The sequence below is a fragment of the Pan paniscus genome, chromosome 8 (genome assembly GCF_029289425.2).
Source record: "Pan paniscus chromosome 8, NHGRI_mPanPan1-v2.0_pri, whole genome shotgun sequence".
Classification (NCBI taxonomy): Eukaryota; Metazoa; Chordata; class Mammalia; order Primates; family Hominidae; genus Pan; species Pan paniscus.
Window position 1 is genome coordinate 133,816,139 of NC_073257.2, and position 22,184 is coordinate 133,838,322.

At 44.2% G+C, this 22,184-nt stretch overlaps 1 protein-coding gene across 3 annotated transcripts; it reads right to left on the minus strand.

Moving 5' to 3' along the window:
- Positions 1-2,591: 2,591 nt before the first annotated feature.
- NSMCE4A (NSE4 homolog A, SMC5-SMC6 complex component) lies at positions 2,592-21,607 on the minus strand. Of its 3 annotated transcripts, XM_034931629.3 has the most exons (11): positions 19,940-21,607; positions 19,063-19,140; positions 15,991-16,121; positions 13,193-13,344; positions 10,825-10,924; positions 8,755-8,845; positions 6,943-7,037; positions 5,859-5,907; positions 5,005-5,099; positions 4,828-4,914; positions 2,592-2,763 (listed from the first exon to the last, which is right to left on the minus strand). In XM_034931629.3, exons 1-10 carry the CDS (start codon positions 20,229-20,231, stop codon positions 4,840-4,842), a joined length of 1,158 nt encoding a protein of 385 aa, XP_034787520.1. In that variant the 5' UTR covers positions 20,232-21,607; the 3' UTR covers positions 2,592-2,763; positions 4,828-4,839. The 3 variants fall into 3 exon arrangements, 2 of the variants coding, with proteins under 2 accessions (XP_034787520.1, XP_054949385.1); XR_010113214.1 differs by lacking the exon at positions 5,005-5,099; XM_055093410.2 differs by lacking the exons at positions 2,592-2,763; positions 4,828-4,914; positions 5,005-5,099; positions 5,859-5,907; positions 6,943-7,037 and adding an exon at positions 7,080-7,625 and having other exon boundaries at positions 8,751-8,845.
- Between the last annotated feature and the right edge of the window lie 577 nt (positions 21,608-22,184).

Sequence of the window (22,184 nt, forward strand, 5' to 3'; positions counted from 1 at the left end):
AATTTTGTATTTTTTAATAAAGGATTTCACCACATGGGCCAGGCTGGTCTTGAACTCCTGACCTCAAGTGATCCACGCGCCTCAGCTTCCCAAAATGCTGGATTACAGGTGTGAGCCACTGCGCTGGCCACTGTTGATAACTTTAAAAAGTAAAAAGTACAGGTTAGAAAATTCAATAGTTGGCCAGGCGTGGTGGCTCACACCTGTAATCCCAGCACTTTGGGAGGCCGAGGCGGGCAGATCACGAGGTCAGGAGATCAAGACTATCCTGGCCAACACGGTGAAACCCCATTCTCTACTAAAAATACAAAAAAATTAGCCAGGCATGGTGGCGGGCGCCTGTAGTCCCAGCTACTCAGGAGACTGAGGCAGAAGAATGGCATGAACCTGGGAGGCAGAACTTGCAGTAAGCCAAGATCACACCACTGCACTCCAGCCTGGGCGACAGAGCGAGACTCCTTCCCAAAAAAAAAAAGAAAGTTCAATAGTTACAAAAAGGTACAAAATGAAAAGCAACATGGCCTTGGTTTGCAAAATGTAACCACTTTTAAGTGTCTCAAATTAGGAAAGTTTGAAACAAGTAGAAAGTAGAAAAATGAAAGATAAAAAGGGGGGCAACTTTAGACAAGAACTTAGAAAGTTATGGTGTTAAGACTACATGTTATATAATTCCATTTATGTGCAATGTCTAGAACAGGCAAATTTACAGAAAGTAGATTAGTGGTTGCTTAGGGGTAAGAGGTCAGAATGGTAGGTGAGGTAGAGTGACAGCTAATGGGTTCAGGGTCAGGGGAACAAAAATGTTCAAAAATTAGATTGTGGTAATGGTTGCTAAGCCCTATGAATAGATGAAAAATGATTTATACAGTTTATATAGAAATTGTAGGTATGTTAATTATATATATAATATGTGTGTGTGTGTATATATATATATATATATATATATTTTTTTTTTTTTTTTTTTTTTGAGGCAGTTTCATTCTTGTTGCCCAGGCTGGAGTGCAATGGCACAATCTCAGCTCACCACAACCTCTGTCTCCCTGGTTCAAGCGAGTCTCCTGCCTCAGCCTCCCGAGTCACTGGGATTACAGGCATGCACCAGCATGCCCGGCTAATTTTGTATTTTTAGTAGAGACAGGCTGGTCTTGAACGCCCAACCTCAGGTGATCCGCCTGCCTTGGCCTCCCAACGTGCTGGGATTACAGGCGTGAGCCACCGCATCTGGTGTGAATTATATTTCACTAAAGCTGTTTAACAAAAAAATAAATGCTAGAGTTTAGAGTCCTGAGGAAGCGGGCCTGGAAATGTAGGGAAAGGACCTGAGCATTCGAGGCTTTGAACATCACTAAAGAGTTCAGATTTTTTTCAATCTTGAAGGCAATGGGAAATCCGAGTAATATGACAAGTGGTTCTGAAGAAGCAGAAGAGACCTGAAGGACAGAAGTAGGCGATAACAGATTGGAGTCTGTGGTAGTAACCTGGGCAAATTGAGAGAAGAGATCAGATGGGGATTAGTGACTGGTTAAGGTAAGGGCTTGGAGGGTGGGGGCAATCCTAGTTTTCCATCTGAGAAAATAAAGTCGTAAAAGTGCCAGTATAGGTCTTCTAGGGAGATTTGAAGGGCTGTTTTGTACATGTCTAAAATAACCCACAAGCTGTCCAGTGAGCAACTGATTGCATGTATCTGTAACATTTTCAAGAAGTTTAGGCATCAAAGTTGTCAGACTGTTCATGGTGTAAATATCAGCATAAATGATGACAGTGACTATGAAAGGGGAACCAGGGAAAGCAACAGACATCAAGGATACACAGTTTCAAGGCATAGATCTCCAAGTGTCAAATGCACAACCATATATCCACTGGAGTTAACAATTTGGAAAGGAATTAGGAAATCTGGCATACAACAGACTCAATGAGTGGGAAAGGAGGTGCCACACTGCCACGGACTGACATGAGGGGAGACAAGTGATTCTCATTAAAGAGGTGATAGGATAGCAGCTTGAAGAGGGTCATGGTAATGTTTTTAAAATCAGAGATGGGCTTGGTTGAAGGGAAAACTCCAGATACAGGTCAAGGGGATGACGGAGAGAGCAGGCTCCCCTAGGAGGCAGGAAGCACTGGAGCCCAGAGTCTTCCACAGAAAAGACGCCTCTACCCCTGATGCCAGAGGGAAGCAGTGAGAAAACATGAAATAGCAAAGTGGGCACTGGGAGAAGAAACTGACTAGACTTGAAAGCATAGCCGAGATGAGAAGCATGGAGTAGCATGCTGGTAAGATGGAACCAGGGCTGATGTTGCTGGGGAAAGTAGTCCAGCCTGGCTTGCCAGAGGATTTAATAGTTTCTTGTGTGTAAATCAGAGGCTGAATCATAGGAAATTACTCATATTTGACTGTATTTTACCTATAAAAGCAACAGTTTCATATGATACAACCTATTTGTTGACTTGACTAGCTAGCTTTGTGGCAAAAAAGAAGTAAAAGGAATCATAATGGTCCGCAGGGCATTAACAACCTAAGTAAAACTTTCACTGGGACAGGAATAGACAAAGGAGACACTCTCCAATAATTAGAAAATAAAGAGCAACTACAATTATTTGTGAATATGGCGGTGAGTTTCCTTTAATCAAAGACAACCATGACAAATTTATTAACTATCAAAAGCTACATTTTACTAAAAACAATCTGCCTTTAAAAATGTTGAATCATACAATATGTACAATACATGCCGCTTTCCGTTTTGGACTTCACTATCCATTTGAGTCCTAAAAAGGGGAAGAATAGCTGGTTAACAGTTTATAAATGATAAACCAAAAGTTCATATAATATACATAAATGAAATCCAACAATTAGCCCTCCTCAGTGAGTAGGGCCCAGGGTAATCCACATTATATATCTTAAATTTATTCCATATTTATTCCCTTCTTCTTCTTTTTTTTTTTTTTTTTGAGACAGAGTTTCGCTCTGTCGCCCAGGCTGGAGTGCAGTGGCACAATCTCAGGCTCACTGCAAGCTCCGCCTCCCAGGTTCACGCCATTCTCCTGCCTCAGCCTCCTGAGTAGCTGGAACTATAGGCGCCCACCACCACGCCCAGCTAATTTTTTTGTACTTTTAGTAGAGACGGGGTTTCACGGTGTTAGCCAGGATGGTCTCGATCTCCTGACGTCGTGGTCCGCCTGCCTCGCCCTCCCAAAGTGCTGAGATTACTGGTGTGAGCCACTGCGCCCGGCCTATTCCCTTCATTTAAAATATTTTTACAACTTGGAACAAAAGTATTTCAATTAATTGAAGCACATATTAAGTGCTTACATTAAGTACAAAAAAGTTTATTTTAATGCTCAAAATCAGAAAATTTGAGCTAGAAAAAAATTCTTAGCAATGATCTAGCTTGAAAATCTTCCCATTTTATAGATATATTTATAGATTAAAAAAAAAATAAAGTTGAAGCCAGGCGCGGTGGCTCACGTCTGTAATCCCAGCACTTTGGGAGGCCGAGGCGGGCGGACCACAAGGTCAGGAGTTCAAGACCAGCCTGACCAACATGGTGAAACCCCGTCTCTACTAAAAATAGAAAAATTAGCTGGTCACTGTGGCAGGTGCCTATAATCCCAGCTACTCAGGAGGCTGAAGCAGGAGAATTGCTTGAACCCAGGAGGCAGAGATTGCAGTGAACTGAGATCGTGCCACTGCACTCTAGCCTGGGGGTGACAGAGCAAGACTCTGTCTCAAAAAAAAAGGGAAGTTGGGTGAGATTAAGTGACTTGCCCAAGGTTTTAAAGTAAGGGGCAAAAATAAATAAATAAAGTAAGGGGCATAGCCAATAGAATCTAGGTCTTCTGATTCCCACCCACAACTGTCTGCACTACAAAATGTCAGATCATTATTAAGATTTCTTTCTAGAAATGTTACCCTTCATAAAAATGAAGAATTCTTTCATAGCCTAATACAAATTTTAGAAATGCCAATTTACCAAGATTATTCTAAGGTAATTCTATCCTAATCCTCCTTTTCTGCTTTGTACTTATAAAATAAGCAAATCTAATGGGATGGTGAACAACAACATGGATGAGAGGATTCAATATTTCACTTATCTAATTTACCGGTTTGTTGGGGGAAAAGCAGCAGCTGGGTACGGTGGCTCATACCTATAATCCCAGCACTTTGGGAAGCTGAGATGGGAGCATCCCTTGAGCCCAGGAGTTTGAGACCAGCCTGGGCAACATAGTGAGACCCCTTCCCTATTTTTTATTAAAAACAAAACCAAAAACAAAACCCACCAAACCAAGAACAATCCTGCACTGCTTCTTTCAGCTGCAAGTCTTTTTTTTTTTTTTTTTTTGAGACAGAGTCTTGCTCTGTCTCCCAGGCTGGAGTGCAGTGGCACGATCTCAGCCACTGCAACCTCCACCTCCCGGGTTCAAGCAATTCTCCTGCCTCAGCCTCCTGAGTAGCTGGGATTACAGGTGCATGCCACCACGCCCAGCTAATTTTTGTATTTTTAGTAGAGATCGGGTTTTACCATGTTGGTCAGGCTGATCTCGAACTCCTGACCTCATGATCCGCTTGCCTTGGCCTCCCAAAGTGCTGGGATTACAGGCATGAGCCACCACGCCTGGCCTCAGCTGCAAATCTTAACAGCACAAATTTAATCAATCCAGAGAAGGGAACGCAGAACCACTATCCCTTTCTCACCTGTTACACACAGTTCTAAGAATGGGGCACTACAGGGAGGCAAAAATCCAAATTTCACTGGAATGGGGAAAAGGGATACTTTGGATTGCCAAATGAACTTTAATAGAACTGTGTAGCCATCCCACTGAAAAGGTTACCTTCAGCTAGCATCAAGCACTTGGCTTCTGCTGCCTCTGACTTGGAGTAATCACAGGCTCTGAAATCTCAAAGGTCTTCACAATCTCCTGGCAGACAATAATGAACATTTAGGCACTGGGCTTACTGCAAGTGAAGGCAGAGTCAGAACTATGCAGGGGCAACAGGCAGAGCTTTACCTCCCAGTCACGGTAACTCAAAGCTATAATTCCTTGATTTCTAACTTGTGTGTTATGTTCAAATCCCTCATTTTCTTCATTAATACTAACAGGCTCTGTTTGAAAGACAAATTTTTCAAATTTATCAAAGGTTATTAAATCGGAACAGGTAATCTAAACGGAAACTGATGAATAATAGCAATGAAACCTGTATTGAAAAGATACTTGTAATATTACATACTTTTTAGGATTTCATGCATTATGGAACTGCTGTAGTATTATTACAGTAGCCAGTCATTCCATCTGTTTCCATTTCAAAAAACATGTAGTAGAGTAACACATTCCAGACATTTGAAAATCTGCATATCTATGTGTCAACCACAGAGCTAAGCCCTAGTGAGTCCAATAGGACATTGAGAACATTGAAAGTAGCAAGTAAGTGCGATGGAAATATTCACTCTCCACAGGAGACCTTAGGAGGACATGAGTAATGGAGAGTGTGAAATTATTCAGGTAAGAATGAAAGATTCATAGAACCTCAAAGAGAAAAGAAGGTGCCGGCATCTGACAAAACGTGATTAGAAAGAGGGATACTACAAAAATGACTGCAATCACCAACTTTCTAAATTAAGATCTGAGGGAAATTATATCATTTCTTTGTTAATATTTACAGCAGATGTTGAATCGATATAGATGAATCCATCAAAATTTTAGACGCTGGCCATGTTTTCAGTATCTTCAGATAGTTGAGCAAGATACAATATTGTAAAAGTTAATCTACATTGAAAATTCATTTACATTTAGTAAAATACTTAAATTCTACTAACAAATATATTTTCTCTAAAACTAATTTTTCCAAACATAGTATCATTTACCTATTACTGGCAGTCGGTCTTGGTCAAGTCTTATTCTTGCAAAACCATCCTAAAACGAAAACATGATTTCAGGAGAAGACAAACATTTAAGACTCAAACCTATACGCACTAGATGGAAAAAATTACTCAGAAAATTCAGTATCTCAGAAAATCAAATTACACCATAGCAATAATAAGGTGATGATATAGATAAGACTTCCCTAGTATCTTTTATTTACACAGGGTATCTTTGGGTTTCTAATCAGCTCTTTCACCCAGACACAGCCTCCATCCTGAGAATCTCTTAAGTGAAACTCATCTTGTCTCTTTAACTGATTTATACGTATTTTGGAATACTCCACATTTTATTCTGCATAATTCTGTCACTGGGACCACTGGCAAAAAAAAAAAAAAAAAAAAAATATGCCTTTGTTATTATTTCTGAGAAAATACGTTGGTAGACATAGGCTTTTCTCTAAGGTTACAATCAAATTCATCTTACATGTGGGAATGCAACCTGAAGTAAGATTAAAGATAGTCTAAAGCAAATTTCCATGGTACATATCTGAGTAGAGTTTTAAAACCAATTTTGAAATAATTTCAGACTTAAAGGGCTATAAGACTACTATAAACACGTGGCATATATCCTTTACCCATATTTATCAGTCGTTAAAGTGTTAGTTACCACGTTTACTTTATCACTCTACATATTATTATTTATGAATGAAGTGAGAATGATAGGCGGCCTGCTTCTTTTCCCTAATCTTTCAGTGTGTATTTCTTGAGAACAAGGATATTATACAACATGACAACTATCAAATTCAGGAAATTTAACATTTATACCATACTGTTATCTAATCTAAAGTTCCATATTCAAATTTTTCCAATTCTTTCTCTAAATAATTTCTAAAACATAAAAGCAAGCATATAAAATGTTAGCTAGCTTCTTCTACCTAATATGCCAATTAATGTTTTGCTACAATGGGTCTGAAACATATACTGGCTAGTGTATACAGATACCTTTGCCAGCTCCCTTCTACAGCTTTTCTTATGTATCCTTTTAAAAGCATATAAAAGCAATTAGAAAAATAATCTTTAATCTTACCCGTATAATGAAGGAAACATGAAAGATGTTTTCCACTGTACGGGGGAAAGAATGAGGATCAACCACAAAGTCAAAGAAGGACATTGGGGTATCAGCTATAGACAAAAAGAGAAAAAAAAATTGATTTTTGCTTATCATTAATATCAGTACACTCTAGCGTTAGCCAGAGACAAAGAAAGGATGTGTACTCATCCTGCTGCAGGAGTGCAAATCAATCCAACCCTTCTGGAGGCCAATTTGGCATCTCTACTAAAAACATGTATGCCCACTGACCTGGAAACCACCTCTAAGAAGCTGTGCTACAGAAATACAAGTGTAAGTGCACAAAATTACATACTAAGATTTTTTACTTCAGCAATTTATACGAGAGTAAAATGCTATAAAGAACTTAATCATCCAGCTGGGCATGGCACTCACGCCTGTAATCCCAGCACTCTGGGAGGCCGATGCTGGCAGATCACCTGAGGTCAGGGGTTCAAGACTAGCTTGGCCAACATGGCGAAACAATGTCTCTACTAAAAATACAGAAAAAAAATTAGCCAGATGTGGTGGCGCGTGCGCCTGTAATCCCAGCTACTCAGGAGGCTGAGGCAGGAGAATTGCTTGAATCCAGGAGGTGGAGGTTGCAGTGAGTTGAGATGGTGCCACTGCATTCCAGTCTGGGCGAAAGAGTGAGACTCTGTCTCCTAAAAAAAAAAAAAAAAATAGGAACTTGGCCGGGCGTGGTGGCTCACGCCTGTAATCCCAGCACTTTGGGAGGCTGAGGTGGGTGGATCACAAGGTCAGGAGATCAAGACCAACCTGGCTAACATGGTGAAACCCAGGTTCTACTAAAAGTACAAAAGAATTAGCCAGGCGTGGTGGCGGGTGCCTGTAGTCCCAGCTACTTGGGAGGCTGAGGCAGGAGAATGGCGAGAACCCAGGAAGGAGAGGTTGCAGTGAGCCAAGATCGCGCCACTGCACTCCAGCCTGGGCGACAGAGCGAGACTCTGTCTCAAAAAAAAAAGGAACTTAATCATCCATTAATGGAGGATCTGTTAAATATATTTACAGTACAGCCATATAATGGGAATCAGTGAACAAAACAAGGGAGATCTATATGAAATGATGTGGAAGAATGTCCACATGGAAAAGTCACGTAGCAGAAGAATGTGCATATTATGATTAGCTTGGAAAAAAAGAAAAAAACAAACTTTTTTTTTTTCAGACGTAGTTTCGCTCTTGTTGCCCAGGCTAGAGTGCAATGGCGTGATCTTGGCTCACCGCAACCTCTGTCTCCCGGGTTCAAGCGATTCTCCTGCCTCAGCCTCCCAAGTAGCTGGGATTACAGGAATGCACTACCACACCCGGTTAATTTTGTATTTTTAGTAGAGAGGAGGTTTCTCCATGTTGGTCAGGCAGGTATCAAACTCCCAACCTCAGCCTCCCAAAGTGCTGGGATTACAGGTGTGAGCCACCACACCCGGCCAAAACAAACTATTTAGGTAGGTGTGTATAAAACTGATAAAATAATCTGAAAATATACACATTACATTTTATAATGAGGGGAGGTGGAACAGGTACTTTTGACATTTCTCACTTGAATGGCATATTTCGTTTTGTAACAAAAAAAATCCCCATCTTTTAAAGATAAAAATGAAAACATTAACTTCAAAGTTTTCACATGAAATTTCTAAAGGGGAGAAGAATCCTCATAAAATGCATATGTATTTATTCAAATATTACATACAGCTGAAATTGCCTTTTAAATACAAGTAACCTCAGTGAACAGATAAATACAAATTGCTCCACTTTGAATGGTGTTACACTTACGATCTTCTCGAAAATATGTCTGCAACAATCCCAAGATTCTTTCTACTTCTTTCTCTGTTGCTTCTTGATGAGATTCTTCCATTCTTCTTAACTGAAAAAAGTCATTATCAAGCTGACAGACCTACTTACTGGCCTATTAACGTTTTCTTCTCTCTTGCACACCCAAACTCCTTTTCTTCTCTCTTGCACACCCGAACTCTTTTTTTTTTTTGAGACAGGGTCTTGCTTTGCCACCCAGGCTAGAGTGCAGTTGCATGATCTCGGCTCACTGTAACCTCAGACTCCTGTGCTCAAGGGATCCTACCACCTCAGCTTCTTGAGTAGCTGGGACTAGAAGCGTGCACCACTACACCTGGCTAATTTTTTTTTTTTTTAATTCATTCTACCTTGTCTAAGACACCTGGCTAATTAAAAAAAAATTTTTTAGATATGGGGTCTTGCTGACCATCCTGGCTAACACGGTGAAACCCCATCTCTACTAAAAATACAAAAACTTAGCCAGGTGTGGTGACAGGCGCCTGTACTCCCAGCTACTCAGGAGGCTGAGGCAGGAGAATGGCATGAACCCGGGAGGCGGAGCTTGCAGTGAGCCGACATCGCGCCTGTAATCCCTGCACTGTAGGAGGCTGAGGCAGGTGGATCACAAGGTCAGGAGTTCGAGACCAGCCTGGCCATTATGGTGAAACCGTCTCTATTAAAAAACACAAAAATTAGCCGGGCATGGTGGTGCCTGCCTGTAATCCCAGCTACTTGGGAGGCTGAGGCAGGAGAATGGCTTGAACCCAGCAGGCGGAGGTTGCAGTGAGCCGAGATCGCGCCACTGCACTCCAGCCCGGGTGATAGGGCAAGACTCTGTCTCAAAAAAAAAAAAAAAATTATGGTTTAAAAAAAAACAGATTTTCTGGTTTCAGTAACTTTTTTTTTTTTTTTTTTTTTTTTTTTTTTTGAGATGGAGACTTGCTCTGTGGCCCAGGCTGGAGTGCAGTGGTGCCATCTCGGCTCACTGCAACCTCCGCTTCCCAGGTTCAAGCAATTCTCCTACCTCAGCCTCCAGAGTAGCTGGGATTAGAGGCACCCACCACCACATCTGGCTAATTTTTTGTACTTTTTAGTAGAGACAGGGTTTCACCACGTTGGCCAGGCTGGTTTCTAACTCCTGACCTCAGGTGGATCTGCCCGCCTTGGCCTCCCAAAGTGCTGGGATTACAGGCGTAAGCCACCACACTCGGGCAACCTTTGTTTTTTTTGAGACGGACTCTCGCTCTGTCGCCCAGGCTGGAGTACAGTGGCATGATCTCGGCTCAGTGCAACCTCTGCCTCCTAGATTCCTAATTCTCCTGCCTCAGCCTCCCGAATAGCCCGGACTACAGGCACCTGCCACCATACCTAGCTAATTTCTGTATTTTTAGTAGAGACGGGGTTTCCCCGTATTGGCCGGGCTGGTCTCGAACTCCTGACCTTGTGATCTGCCTGCCTCGGCCTCCCAAAGTGCTGGGATTACAGGCGTAAGCCACTGTGCCTGGCCTCAGTAACATTTTCATATCAATTTCTTAATAGAAGAGTAACATTACCAGATTAACCATTTTCAGGTTGAACATAAAATAGCAAAATACAAAAGGGCGGTTTAGAAACAGTGGTTCTCAAGTGGGTGTGACTTTCCCCCCACCTCCCCAGGGAACATTTGTTGTCACATGTAGACATTTTTGGTTGTCACAACTCAGGGGTCAGGGGGGCTATTAGCATATAACAGGTAGAGGCTGGGGATGCTGCTAAACATCCTACAATGCACAGGGCAGCTCCCAAACCAGCAATTATCCACCGTAAATGTTGACAGTGCTGAGGTTGACCCTGGCTTCGGAGAACTGATCAAAACTAGAGAAATGAGTTAAAACAAAGACAAGCAGCCAATCCAATAAAATGCTTAAAGGCTTAAATAAAATGATTATTTAAGTGACAAAACCTGGCTCCAGACCCGCACACTTAGAAAAAATGGCCAAATTGCATGCACATTATTTTAACAGCTATTTTAACTTTAAGGTGTTTTTTAAAAAGCAACATTTTAAAACAAACCTGGGCAGGCATTGCCCTCTCCTCTTGTATCACAGGAAGTTTCCTTGGACGATCAACTCGTGGCTTTGGCACAGGGCACTCTCCGTATATTGAACCCAACCTAATGAAAAATATGCTTTCATTTATTTTTTTGCCTGTTGTTTGTTGAACAAACTAATTTTACTAACTAAAAGTAGTTTGCATGGTATAGTCAAATTCAGACCAGACATCAGTGATATACAAGCTGACATCAGAGTAAGACTCTTGATAAGGTTTGTGACAGCCTTTCTGCCTTCTTTGTATTTCTAAAAGAACTCCTAGGAGCTTTACTCAACCACAGATACCTCCTCAGACACCTTCATACTGCCCTGTAAAGTAGGCCAGTGAATATGCCTGTGACATCTTCCCACCACCCAACCTATTGTCTTGCAAAGCCAACTTCTAAGAGCAGGGGAAGGATGAACATGTATGTGGGGAAGCTCCAGTGGGGTCAGAAGACTTTGATCTGGGGAGGCCAAGGCAGAGGCTCCCAGCCCAGGACTACAGAACACATCTGTCTTAGGATAACAGGGCAAGTCACAGCCATGGGATTCCTTTTCCTTCTGGATTCTGCCCTCATGCAGACTTGGGCTACAGTAATAGATGTAAGTCTGCATCATGTAGAGATCAAAGCCCCAAGAATAAGGCTCATGTGGTTCCTACCCTTGAGGAGACAAAAGTATACGATGTAGATGGACAGCTGCATTATGCACACAGATCCATTTCAATATAGCATGGTGGGCTACTCTGGGCACACTCCTGCTCCACAAGGAGCAGTATAAAAAAATTAATTAATCAAATTTTAAAAAAGCAACATGGTAGATCCTGAGCGCTTAGAGAGTACTGCTCAAGTGCCATGAGAACACTTGGGCAGAGATGTCTACCCAGACATGGGAGTGACGTGGTTGAGAAATCTGATCCTACACTGCTAACACCTCTGTCTGGAGAAGTTGCTGGAGGCTTCCAAGATGGGGCCTGTGGGATAAACAAACTTTACCGAATGGAAAAGATGAAAAGGAATTGGAGGCCAAGAGAACAGCAAGTACAAAGACACAGAGTTTTAAGTACTTCATTGTGGCTGGAAATTGGGCTGGATGATGAGATAAAGTTTAAGGCTTTATCTTTATAACCTAGGATTTATGAGTTTAGTACAATAGCAAAAAACAAAGATTTAGACTTTATCCTAAGATGAAGAAGTTTGGACTATATCCTATTAAATAGAACATACACAAATGGCTCTGGGCACCTGAGTTACCTGAAGTCTTATTAAAAATAGACGCCAGACCCCACACCACACTACTACATTGGCATCTCCAAGGCCTTCTACCCGAGCTACTACCAATCTCAATGGTTTTTAGAAAGACAAATTAGAAAAGACAAACGCCCAGGAGCTATACCACTTAAAGAAGGACTGAACAACTCAGATGGCTACCCTAAAGTATTTACTGGGCAACAAAACCAGTATACTTGAAGGTCCTCTTAGAGAAGAGCCAGTAAGAGCTGTTCTTAATTTCTCCATAGGACCATGCCAGGAAGTTAAGACAGAAGCCAACTTCATTCAAATATAAAGAAATCTTTTTTTAAAATCAGAGTTCTATCTAAAAAATGAACTGGACAGTTTATGTGGCAGTGACAAGTAATCTTCAAATACAAGTCAGTGGTCATCTAACAGGGTATTATAATAAATGTCACTTTAGACGTTGGGAGACTCATAAGATACCCTCAGTAGGAGGTATCATCCTCCTATATGATAAGGATTTTAAAGATGATAAACCCAGAGTCTCATGAGCTAGAAGCAAAGGAGCCAGGAGAGCACTGGTAAAGAGGTTCTGGCCTTTTCTGCTAAAGCAGAATGAGAGATCCTTTAAGGTTCCATCCACATCTAGAGTTTATGGACTTTTTTTTCTTTTTTGAGACAGGGTCTCACTGTCACCCAGGTCGGAGTGCAATGGCGCAATCTCAGCTCACTGCAATCTCTGCCTCCCAGGCTCAAGTGATCCTCCCACCTCAGCCTCCCAAGTAGCCAGGACCACAGGCATGGGCCACTACAGCAGGCTAATTTTTTGTATTTTTGGTAGAGATGGGTTCTCGCCGTGTTGCCCAGGCTGATCTTGAATTCCTGAGCTCAGATGATCTACCTGCATCCACCTCCCAAAGTGCCGGGATTACAGGCATGAGCCACCACGCCCGGCCTAGTGTTTATGAACTTTCATATCAAAGTTTCAAAAGTCTCCAAACAACAGCATCATGACTGTCACCTCTACAATACCAAATAATCTTTGTCCCTACAAGAAAAAGCAATTTAAGGTTCACAAATAACTGGTCTGTTGGATTTTTAAAATAATCTTACAGAAAGTGGAATGTATGGGTTTTATTAAAGGTGTTTTCTGCTGTTCTGCCTGTTATCTTCCAGGAGTCATAGACTATGAATTCAAAATCAGGACTATCTTCATCATGGATGAGTTCTTCAGCTTCTAGCGGATTTACACCCATATGTGTGAGCTACAAAAATGAAGGAAAACAAAAAACCCAGTTAAGCCACACACAATCATTTTCCACATCCAATAATCTGCATCACTCAACCTTTAAGAGGCCAGACGCAAAGCCGGCTTTCAGTGTCTTAACATGCTGGCTAAATTTCTTACTGTGAAGATAACTTTACAGTTAAAGTCCTGCTTCCAAATCTCTATTCAGCTTGTATCTCAGTATATCCAGAGAGCAGTGGCCCGGCATCACTGAGAGAATGGCTCATCTTAAAATTGCCTTCCTGGGAAGAGTTGGCGGAAGTCAAATAATTCTCTCATCTCAAACTGTCTTACATAAAATGTGTTATATTGAATTTACTTTTATGAAAGTACATTTTTATTACATTATACTGTAAAATGCCTAGAAGTTATCCAATTACGATGGCAATATCATATATAAACAATAATCACAAAACCCTCGGGGAGCTTAACCCTATTAAAGGCAATCAGACTTTAAAGAAAAGAAAGGCTACAAGAGCCTGGTCAGAGCGCTATGGCCACCTCTTCTCCATTCCCTGGCGGCCCGAACTACCACTGCACCCTTGTAGGCAGACGTGGCAGTTTTGGTCTGTTTAACTGACAGAGAAATCCACCAATCTTTCCTTATAGTGTCTATATTTGATGCTATACATACGAAAGTCTTCTCCACCCAGAGACTGGACAACTATTAATTTAAGGTTTTATATTTAATGCTTTAAGACTTCCAGAATTTATTTTGATATGTTATTTAAAGTCCAGAGCTTGGCCGGGCACGGTGGCTCATGCCTGTAATCCCAGCACTTTGGGAAGTCCAGGCGGGTGGATCACGAAGTCAGGAGTTCGAGGCCAGCCTGGCCAACATGGCGAAACCCCACCTCTACTAAAAATTAGCCAGGCGTGGGGACAGGCACCTGTAATGCCAGCTTCTTGGGAGGCTGAGGCAGGAGAATCACTTGAACCCAGGAGGTGGAGGTTGCGGTGAGCTGAGATCGTGCCACTGCACTCCAGCCTGGGCAACACTCCAGCATGGGCAACACTCCAGCCTGGGCAACAAGAGCAAGACTCTGTCTCAAAAAATAAAAAAATAAAGTATAGAGCTTAACCTGATAAAGTAATTTTTAAAGAAATACCCAATACATGGTTACTTTATTGACCTCTATATTACAGTGCACTTTCCTAAGTGCATTATGTTTCACAATAAAAAAAGTTAAAAAAAAAAAAAAAGGAAAAGGTTTGAAAAACAAACTGGAAATAATCTGGTGCCTCATGCCTTTACAAAAAAATTACTTTATCTGATCAGATCTCATAGTACTAAATTATTTTAATAACCATTTAACATAAACATCCAGTTAGAAATGCAATGTTCATACTGAGGTGCAGCTATCTGTGTTAGGACAGAGGTTGGCTCAGATTGACAGACTGACTGATTGATTGATTGATTTTGAGGTGGAGTCTCACTCTGTAGCCCAGGCTGGAGTGCAGTGGCGCGATCTCAGCTCACTGCAACTTCTGCCTCCTGGGTTCAAGGGATTATCCTGCCTTAGCCTCCCGAGTAGCTGGGATTACAGGCGCCTGCCACCACACCCAGCTAATTTTTCTATTTTTAGTAGAGACGGGCTTTCACCATGGTGGCCAGGCTGGTCTGAAACTTCTGACCTCAGGTGATCCACCCGCCTTAGCCTCCCAAAGTGCTGGGATTACAGGCGTGAGCCACTGCCCCCAGCCAGAATAGAATTTTTTAAAAAGACAACAAAGTGAGATACAAGGTCAGTCTCTGTGTGCTTTTTCTTTTTTGGTAAATTCATCAAGGAACAGTTTTAGAATTGCAGGTAACCACTATTCAAACTTGTCAAGAGACAAAGAAAGGTGAATAAAACATAAAACCAAAAAAGCAAAACCTGGCTGGGCTACGTGGCTCACGGCTGTAATCCCAGCACTTTGGGAAGCCGAGGCGGGCAGATCACGAGATCAGGAGATCCAGACCATCCTAGCTAACATGGTGAAACCCCGTCTCTACTAAAAATATAAAAAATTAGCCGGGCGTGGTGGCAGGCGCCTGTAGTCCCAGCTACTTGGGAGGCTGAGACAGGAGAATGGCGTGAACCCAGGAGGCAGAGCTTGCAGTGAGCCGAGATCACGCCACTGCACTCCAGCCTGGGCGACAGAGCGAGACTCTGTCTCAAAGGAAAAAAAAAAAAAAAAAAGCAAAACCCAATCATATTCATATGGTTTTGAAATATTCTCAAAGACAGACCAAAACATGCCCTCTCGCCAGGCCTAACTCAATTCCAGCTGAGCTCTGCCATCGCAGAGTGGGCTTCTGTCCAGCCCAGGACAAAGGTCCGAGGTCACTGAGAATTATCTAGAACACCAGTGAACAGAGGAAAAATGGCCATTGGCAAATGACCATAGCGCCCAGCATCTTAAGACAGAATGCTACGAGATTTTTACTCCAAGCCCCCACCCAAGATTCCACCACATGGCTCTGCTTTCATCTGTTTAAATTGGTAAGATCCCTACAGAGGAATCTGAGACCAAAAAAGAAGAATGAAGTGAAATCATCTGCATATGGATATGAGCACAGTAAATAATTATAATATATAACAGAACATTTTTTATTCAGAGTCTGTAGCTTTGAACTTACTAGAGTTTCAACATATCTTAACATGTCAAAGGAGCTCAAGTCTGAGCGCAGCTGCTTTGCTTTCTCTTTGCCCAAATCTGAAGCCAAAACAAGAAAGTGGGCATCCAGGACTGCTTCTCTTGCTCGGGACACTATTCAAAAACGAAAGAAAATATTCACATTACAAAATACACATTATCCATAGATTTTTTCCCTACATTTCCAACTACTTACCAGGATTTCCCACTGGACTAAAAAAAAAAAAAAATCTCAATAGGCAACTGACACATCTCCTTCTAAAACGTGCTCCTGGCCAGGTGCGGTGGCTCACGCCTGTAATCCCAGCACTTTGGGAGGCCAAGGCGGGCGGATCACGAGGTCAGGAGATCGAGACCATCCTGGATAACATGGTGAAACCCCAGCTCTACTAAAAATACAAAAAATTAGCGGGGTGTGGTGGCGGGCGCCTGTAGTCCCAGCTACTTGGGAGGCTGAGGCAGGAGAATGGCGTGAACCCGGGAGGCGGAGCTTGCAGTAAGCCAAGATCGCGCCACTGCACTCCAGCCTGGGTGTCAGAGCAAGAGTCTGTCTCAAAACAAAAACAAAAACAAAAAGAACTTTCTCCCGTGCCCAACTCACCAAAATCTCTAATGAAAGCTGACCAGTCTTCCTAAAAGCCAGCTTTCTGTCTAGTTCTCCTACTCCTGTTAGCTGAATCACAATCTCTTAAATAACTCCAGTTGAGCAAAACCCGTCATGTCTAATACTCACTTTTCCCTCCATCCTAATCACGATGATCATGTGTGCCGACGTAAGGAAAATCAAATTCCCACTACATGTAGGGCCCTGTGCTTGGCATGGTGGTTTGTGAACAGCAATAGGTAAGCTGCTAAGCAATAGGTAAGTTGCTAAAGTTGCTAACCAAAATCATGGCATGTGCTAGGCTGGCACTAGGAGGCTCATGCCTCTGTATGGCTTCACAGGCAACCCCAGCAAAGCCACCCAAATGAACAGTCTACAGGTAGCAGGTAGTGACCCGAGGACGGATACTCAAAAAAGGCTTGACAGAGGACATGGGATTTAAGAAAAGCTATGGAAAAAAAAGACTTAAATTAATGCAGAAACAGGCTGGGCACAGCAGCTCATGCCTGTAATCCCTACACTTTGGGAAGCCGAGGCAGGCGGATCACTTTGAGCTCCAAAGTTTGAGACCAGCCTGGGCAACGTGGTGAAACCCCATCTCTACTAAAGAATCAAAAATTAGCTAGGCATGGTGGTGCACACCTGTAATCCCAGCTACTCGGGTGGCTGAAGCTGGAGAATAGCTTTAACCTGGGGGGCAGAGGTTGCAGTGAGCCAAGATCATGCCACTGCACTCCAGCCTGGGCGACAGGTGTAGGTGTTCCCAGACTATTTTTCATACTCTCTGTTGCCTGCAGGGTCTGATTAAGCAACCCCCTCAGCCCCGCTGTTTCCTTTTGTTGATCCCTTCTTTATCTCCCATGAGTATCCTGTGCCTGCCTGCCCCACTCCCTTCCCCTTTCATTTATTTATTTATTTTACAAACTGAGACCATCAAATCCACGAATGCCAGCATCTATTGTTTGCTGAGCAACTCCTAGGGCTCCAATGAGTGAATAATTTTGCTCTAAAATATTGCTTTAAATACTGGAAATAGCTGAGGGGGAAATGATGTGGGGATAAAGAACTGACTAGATGCACAGTAAATATCAAGGGAGTAATTGAGTCAAGTCAAGCAAGACTAACAGTGAGGAGACTGGGAGTCCAGGCTGCGAAGGGAAGACAAAACTTAAGAGGGTAGTAGAGGGATTTAACCAGGTGAAGGAGAAACACCCGGTTGCTGAAGGTTTTGATGAGAGTTAGCAAATGCGGTAGACTAAGATGGGGAATGGTAAGGAGGCTGTGGTCAAAGAAAGAAATTGGAGAGCATATATAAAGTGATAAAAGGAGACATTTAAAGAACTAGTCATCCTCAGCAATGACTAAAAATATATGTTCTAGTCCTTTAAGAATATGAGGAACCAGCCGGGGGCGGTGGCTCATGCCTGTAATCCCAGCACTGTGGAAGGCGGAGGCAGGTGGATTACCTGAGGTCGGGAGTTCGAGACCAGCCTGGCCAACATGGCGAAACCCGTCTCTACTAAAAATACAAAAATTAGCTGGGTGTGATGGAGCACACCTGTAATCCCAGCTACTAGGGAGGCTGAGGTAGGAGAATTGCTTGAACCTGGGAGGTGGAGGTTGCAGTGAGCCGAGATTGTGCTACTGCACTCCAGCCTGGGCAACAGAGTGAGACTCCATCTCAAACCTCAAAAAAAAAAAAAGGATATATTTGGCTGCATTCTCCCCTATGTTCCCACAGACCCGTCAGAGAGGGCTGGAGGGGACAGTGGTCTGGGTAGCAGTCCTGTGGCTCTATGACCAAGTACCCACATCAGGGAGTACCCCTCTGTCACCAAGCAGACAGACAGCTGCTACCAATACCACTGCCTCTGCTTTCAATTCAAACTAAGGTTATTTTTTAAAGCACCTATGGCCTAGAGTTCAGTGCTCTGGGATCTCTCTCACTCACTCACTCACACACAACACACCCCAGACTGGAGACCAGCAGGTACACTTGCAGGCTTTGCCACCTCCACTGTGTTACAGGTGGACCAATAGCAGGGAGCTGAGGAAGGCAAAACAGAATGGGACAGGAAAAGAAACAGGATTTCAGAGGCTAGCTCAGTTCTGTAATTCATCCACTCAACCAATGTATACTAGGGATACGGCAGTAAACACAAGAAAAAGAAACAAGATAACACATGTAACGTTCTCAAACTTGAAGAGGCAACAGAATCAACTGGGGGCTTAACACAGACTGCGGAACCTACCCCCAAATTTTCATGTAAAGCCCTTATTATATGGTAAGTGCATAATAAAAATGGCATTATTGCTATAATGAAACGGTTCCCGAACTGGGAAAGCACTATTACAAATGTGGGAATTGTTTTATGTCAATAATTTGGCGCTTATGTAACACTAATTAAAAGTATCATAAAACACGAAATAACATATAAAATAACAAATTACCTTCATTAAACAGAGTGTTAGCCTCTTCAAGGACCTCTGTTAATTTGTCACCGGCATTCAGTATGTCCTCACGGTTTTCTATTTTTAAAAATACAAACTTTGGGAAACTTGTTCAGCATTCACTAATAAGCAGTTGACAAGGTTATCACCTACAACAGTAAAGCCAAGCCCCGGCTCCTGCGCTCTGAGTAATTACTTCGAACATCTTTATCTTTTTAACCAAAATGGCCCGGAAAAGGAGAAAGGCCACCCTACCCTTTATGCAGCATGAATTTTAAAAGGAAACCCTGGCTCCCTCTAACCTTAACCCAAAGGGCTGGACTCCGGCTGCAGCCTCTGAGTGCTCCATAACTGAGTGGTTCTCAAACTTTGCAAGCAATACACACCATCACCTGGAGGGCCACTCCACAGTTGCGCGGACCCACCCAGAGATTCGGATTCCGTGGGTCCGGGTGGGGTCCGAGAACGTGCATTTGACAGCTCTCGCGTGCCGCTGCAGCTGCAGCTGCCGCTGCGAGGCCGGGAGCCCACGCCAAGGACTGCCGGGCGCAATCAAAGCACGCGGAGTCCGCGTCCTGCCTCTCCCCACTGGCTGGCTGGGCTCGGGCGAGTCCGCGAGCGGCTCTGGCCTCCAGCTTTTCCAGCCCGCCACTCGGGGACCCGCGCCAAGGTCGTACGGCTCCAGCCACAAAGTGGGAGCACTTTGTCAACAATTTAAGGTGCGGCGAGCGGCGAGGGGCTGGCACCCGGCGCGTCTCTACTAGCGCCGCGCCGGGCCTGCGCCCGGCACCTGCCTCCGGTGCCCTCCCCCCGCGCCCGGCGCAGGGCGGGGACAGCGGCCCGTCCGGGCCCGCGCCGCCCGGAGGCGCCGCCTTACGTTGGACGGAGTTGATGAGCGCCCGGTACTGATGGCGGATCTGGCGGCACAGGCCTTGGTCGGCCTCCGCCTCCAAGCTGGCCGGGTCCATCATCTCGTCCCCGGAATCCGACGGCTCTGTGTCCTCCAGGCTCGGGCGCTCTGGGGCCTCTCTGCGCTCCCGCGCAGAGCCGCGGCGGGACCTTGGCGACAAAGGGGACCGCGAGCGGGAGCGGGAGCGGGTGCGATCCCGATGCGGGTCGCGGCCCCGGCTCCGGCCCTCTGGCCCGCGGCCGCTGCTGTCCCCAGACATAGCGCCAATTCACCGTGCAACTTCGGAACGGCGGAAGTTCGCGCCAGAAACTGAAACCCCTGCTCTGCGCCAGCGCCTGCTCCCGGCGGAACGCGGCTCCCGGGCCAGCGCGAGCGCACAGCGACGCCTGTGGCTGGAGGCCGGCGACGGGCCCGGCCGGGTCTCCAAGGCGCCTGGGGGGACCGCTGGGTGCACAAGAGGGGCCTGGCGGGGATCCTTTGTTCCCTTGACAAGAGGTGTAATGAGTTCTCTCTTACTCCACACTGCAGGGCTGTGAGAATCTTGGTTTTCTGCCCCTACTTTCCCACCCCACTGGACCTGCATCTTCCCTAGGTCCCTTTGCCTGCCCAGGACACAGCCGGAGCCTGGCACCCACATGGGCACGCAGTGCATGTGTGTTGAACGAGCTTCCTGCCGTGGAGCAGGATGAGCGCGGGATGTGGAGTCCAGACGCGGTCTGCTGCTCACCTGCGACCTCAGTTTCCCTGTGCCATCATGGCTGGGGTCGGGGGGGTGGGGAACGGGGGCGGGTGGATGAATCAAATATTTATGTGCAGCTGGCAATACCACTTTTTGTGAGGATAGCAGAACAAATTAACAGGTAAACTCTGTTAACCATCCTTCTAAATATCTACAACAGAATGTCACCAGAGCACCAGGGTTTTGTTCTAGGACCCGCTGGCCCCTCACAGAAATCACTGAGACAACCATTATTACCAAGGAAGAAGGCTTTAGTAGGGTGCTGCACTCAGGGAGTTGGGAGCTCAGTCTCAAATCCATTGCCCTGACCAACTAAAATTAAGGGTTTATACAGTTGCAGGGAAGCAATGTAACAATGTATGGGAAAAGAGGAACTCGGGAGGGGGAAGGAAGCTATGGGGATGCATGAGGGGCTTGGCATCTCATTGTCTGGAATGCGGTGATATGGTGAGTTTCAGTTTTTTGATACTTTTTGAGAGGCTCTGGAGGTCCTTTCCTGAGGAAGGAACTCAGATAAAACAAAGGTAAGTTTCAACCTTAAGACTAGAAATGATAATTTCTAAGTTTATTTAAAAAATAGTAAACAGTCTATGGGATTGTTGGGTTGATTTTAATGACAGTCTGTGTTCACATTTGATTTTTTTTTTTTTAAGACCTTGCTCTGCCGAGGCTGGAGTACAGTGGCACTATCTTGGCTCACTGCAACCCCATCTCCTGACCTCAAGTGATCCGCCCACCTCGGCCTCCCTAAGTACTGGGATTACAGGCATGGGCCACCAGGCACAGCCTGATTCTGATTCTCAAACTAGAAGATTCTAAGAATACCTCCTGAAGGGCCCAAGAAAGATGGAATTATGTTAAGTATACTTTGAAAGATAAATGTATGAATTTCACTCCATGCATTTTGGATTGTATTTGAGTATTGTTTCCCAAAAGTTCTCTTTGGTGCTAAGAACACATTTTCTCAAAAGAACAATATTATAAGTTGGGTTACTACACAACCTACAAATATTCCATTTTGTGCATCGTGTCTACTAAACTTGAGTTAGGCACTGTTCATTGCTGTCCAACAGCTACTACTTCACCCATCCCTGCTTATCTGTATTTCCTGAAGGGGACGTGTGTGCCTACTTCCTTAGATGAAACGTGATCACTCTAACCAGGTCACGGTAATCTCATTCCCCTTCCCCAGTGACTGGTCTAGGGTCATGTGATGCAACCTGGGTCCATGAGACGTGAAAGGGTTTCCCAACTGGATGGAATACAAACCCTCCTGAAAAGAAAACCCTTGACCCCCTACCCCCTTTGAGATGGCTGGCATAAGAAATGTGGAGCCTGCCAATTAGCGGGCATGATGGTGCATGTCTGTAATCCCAGCTAATCGGGAGGCTGAGGCAAGAGAATTGCTTGAAGCTGGGAGGTGGAGATTGCAGTGAGCCGAGATCACGCCATTGCACTCCAGCCTGGGTGACA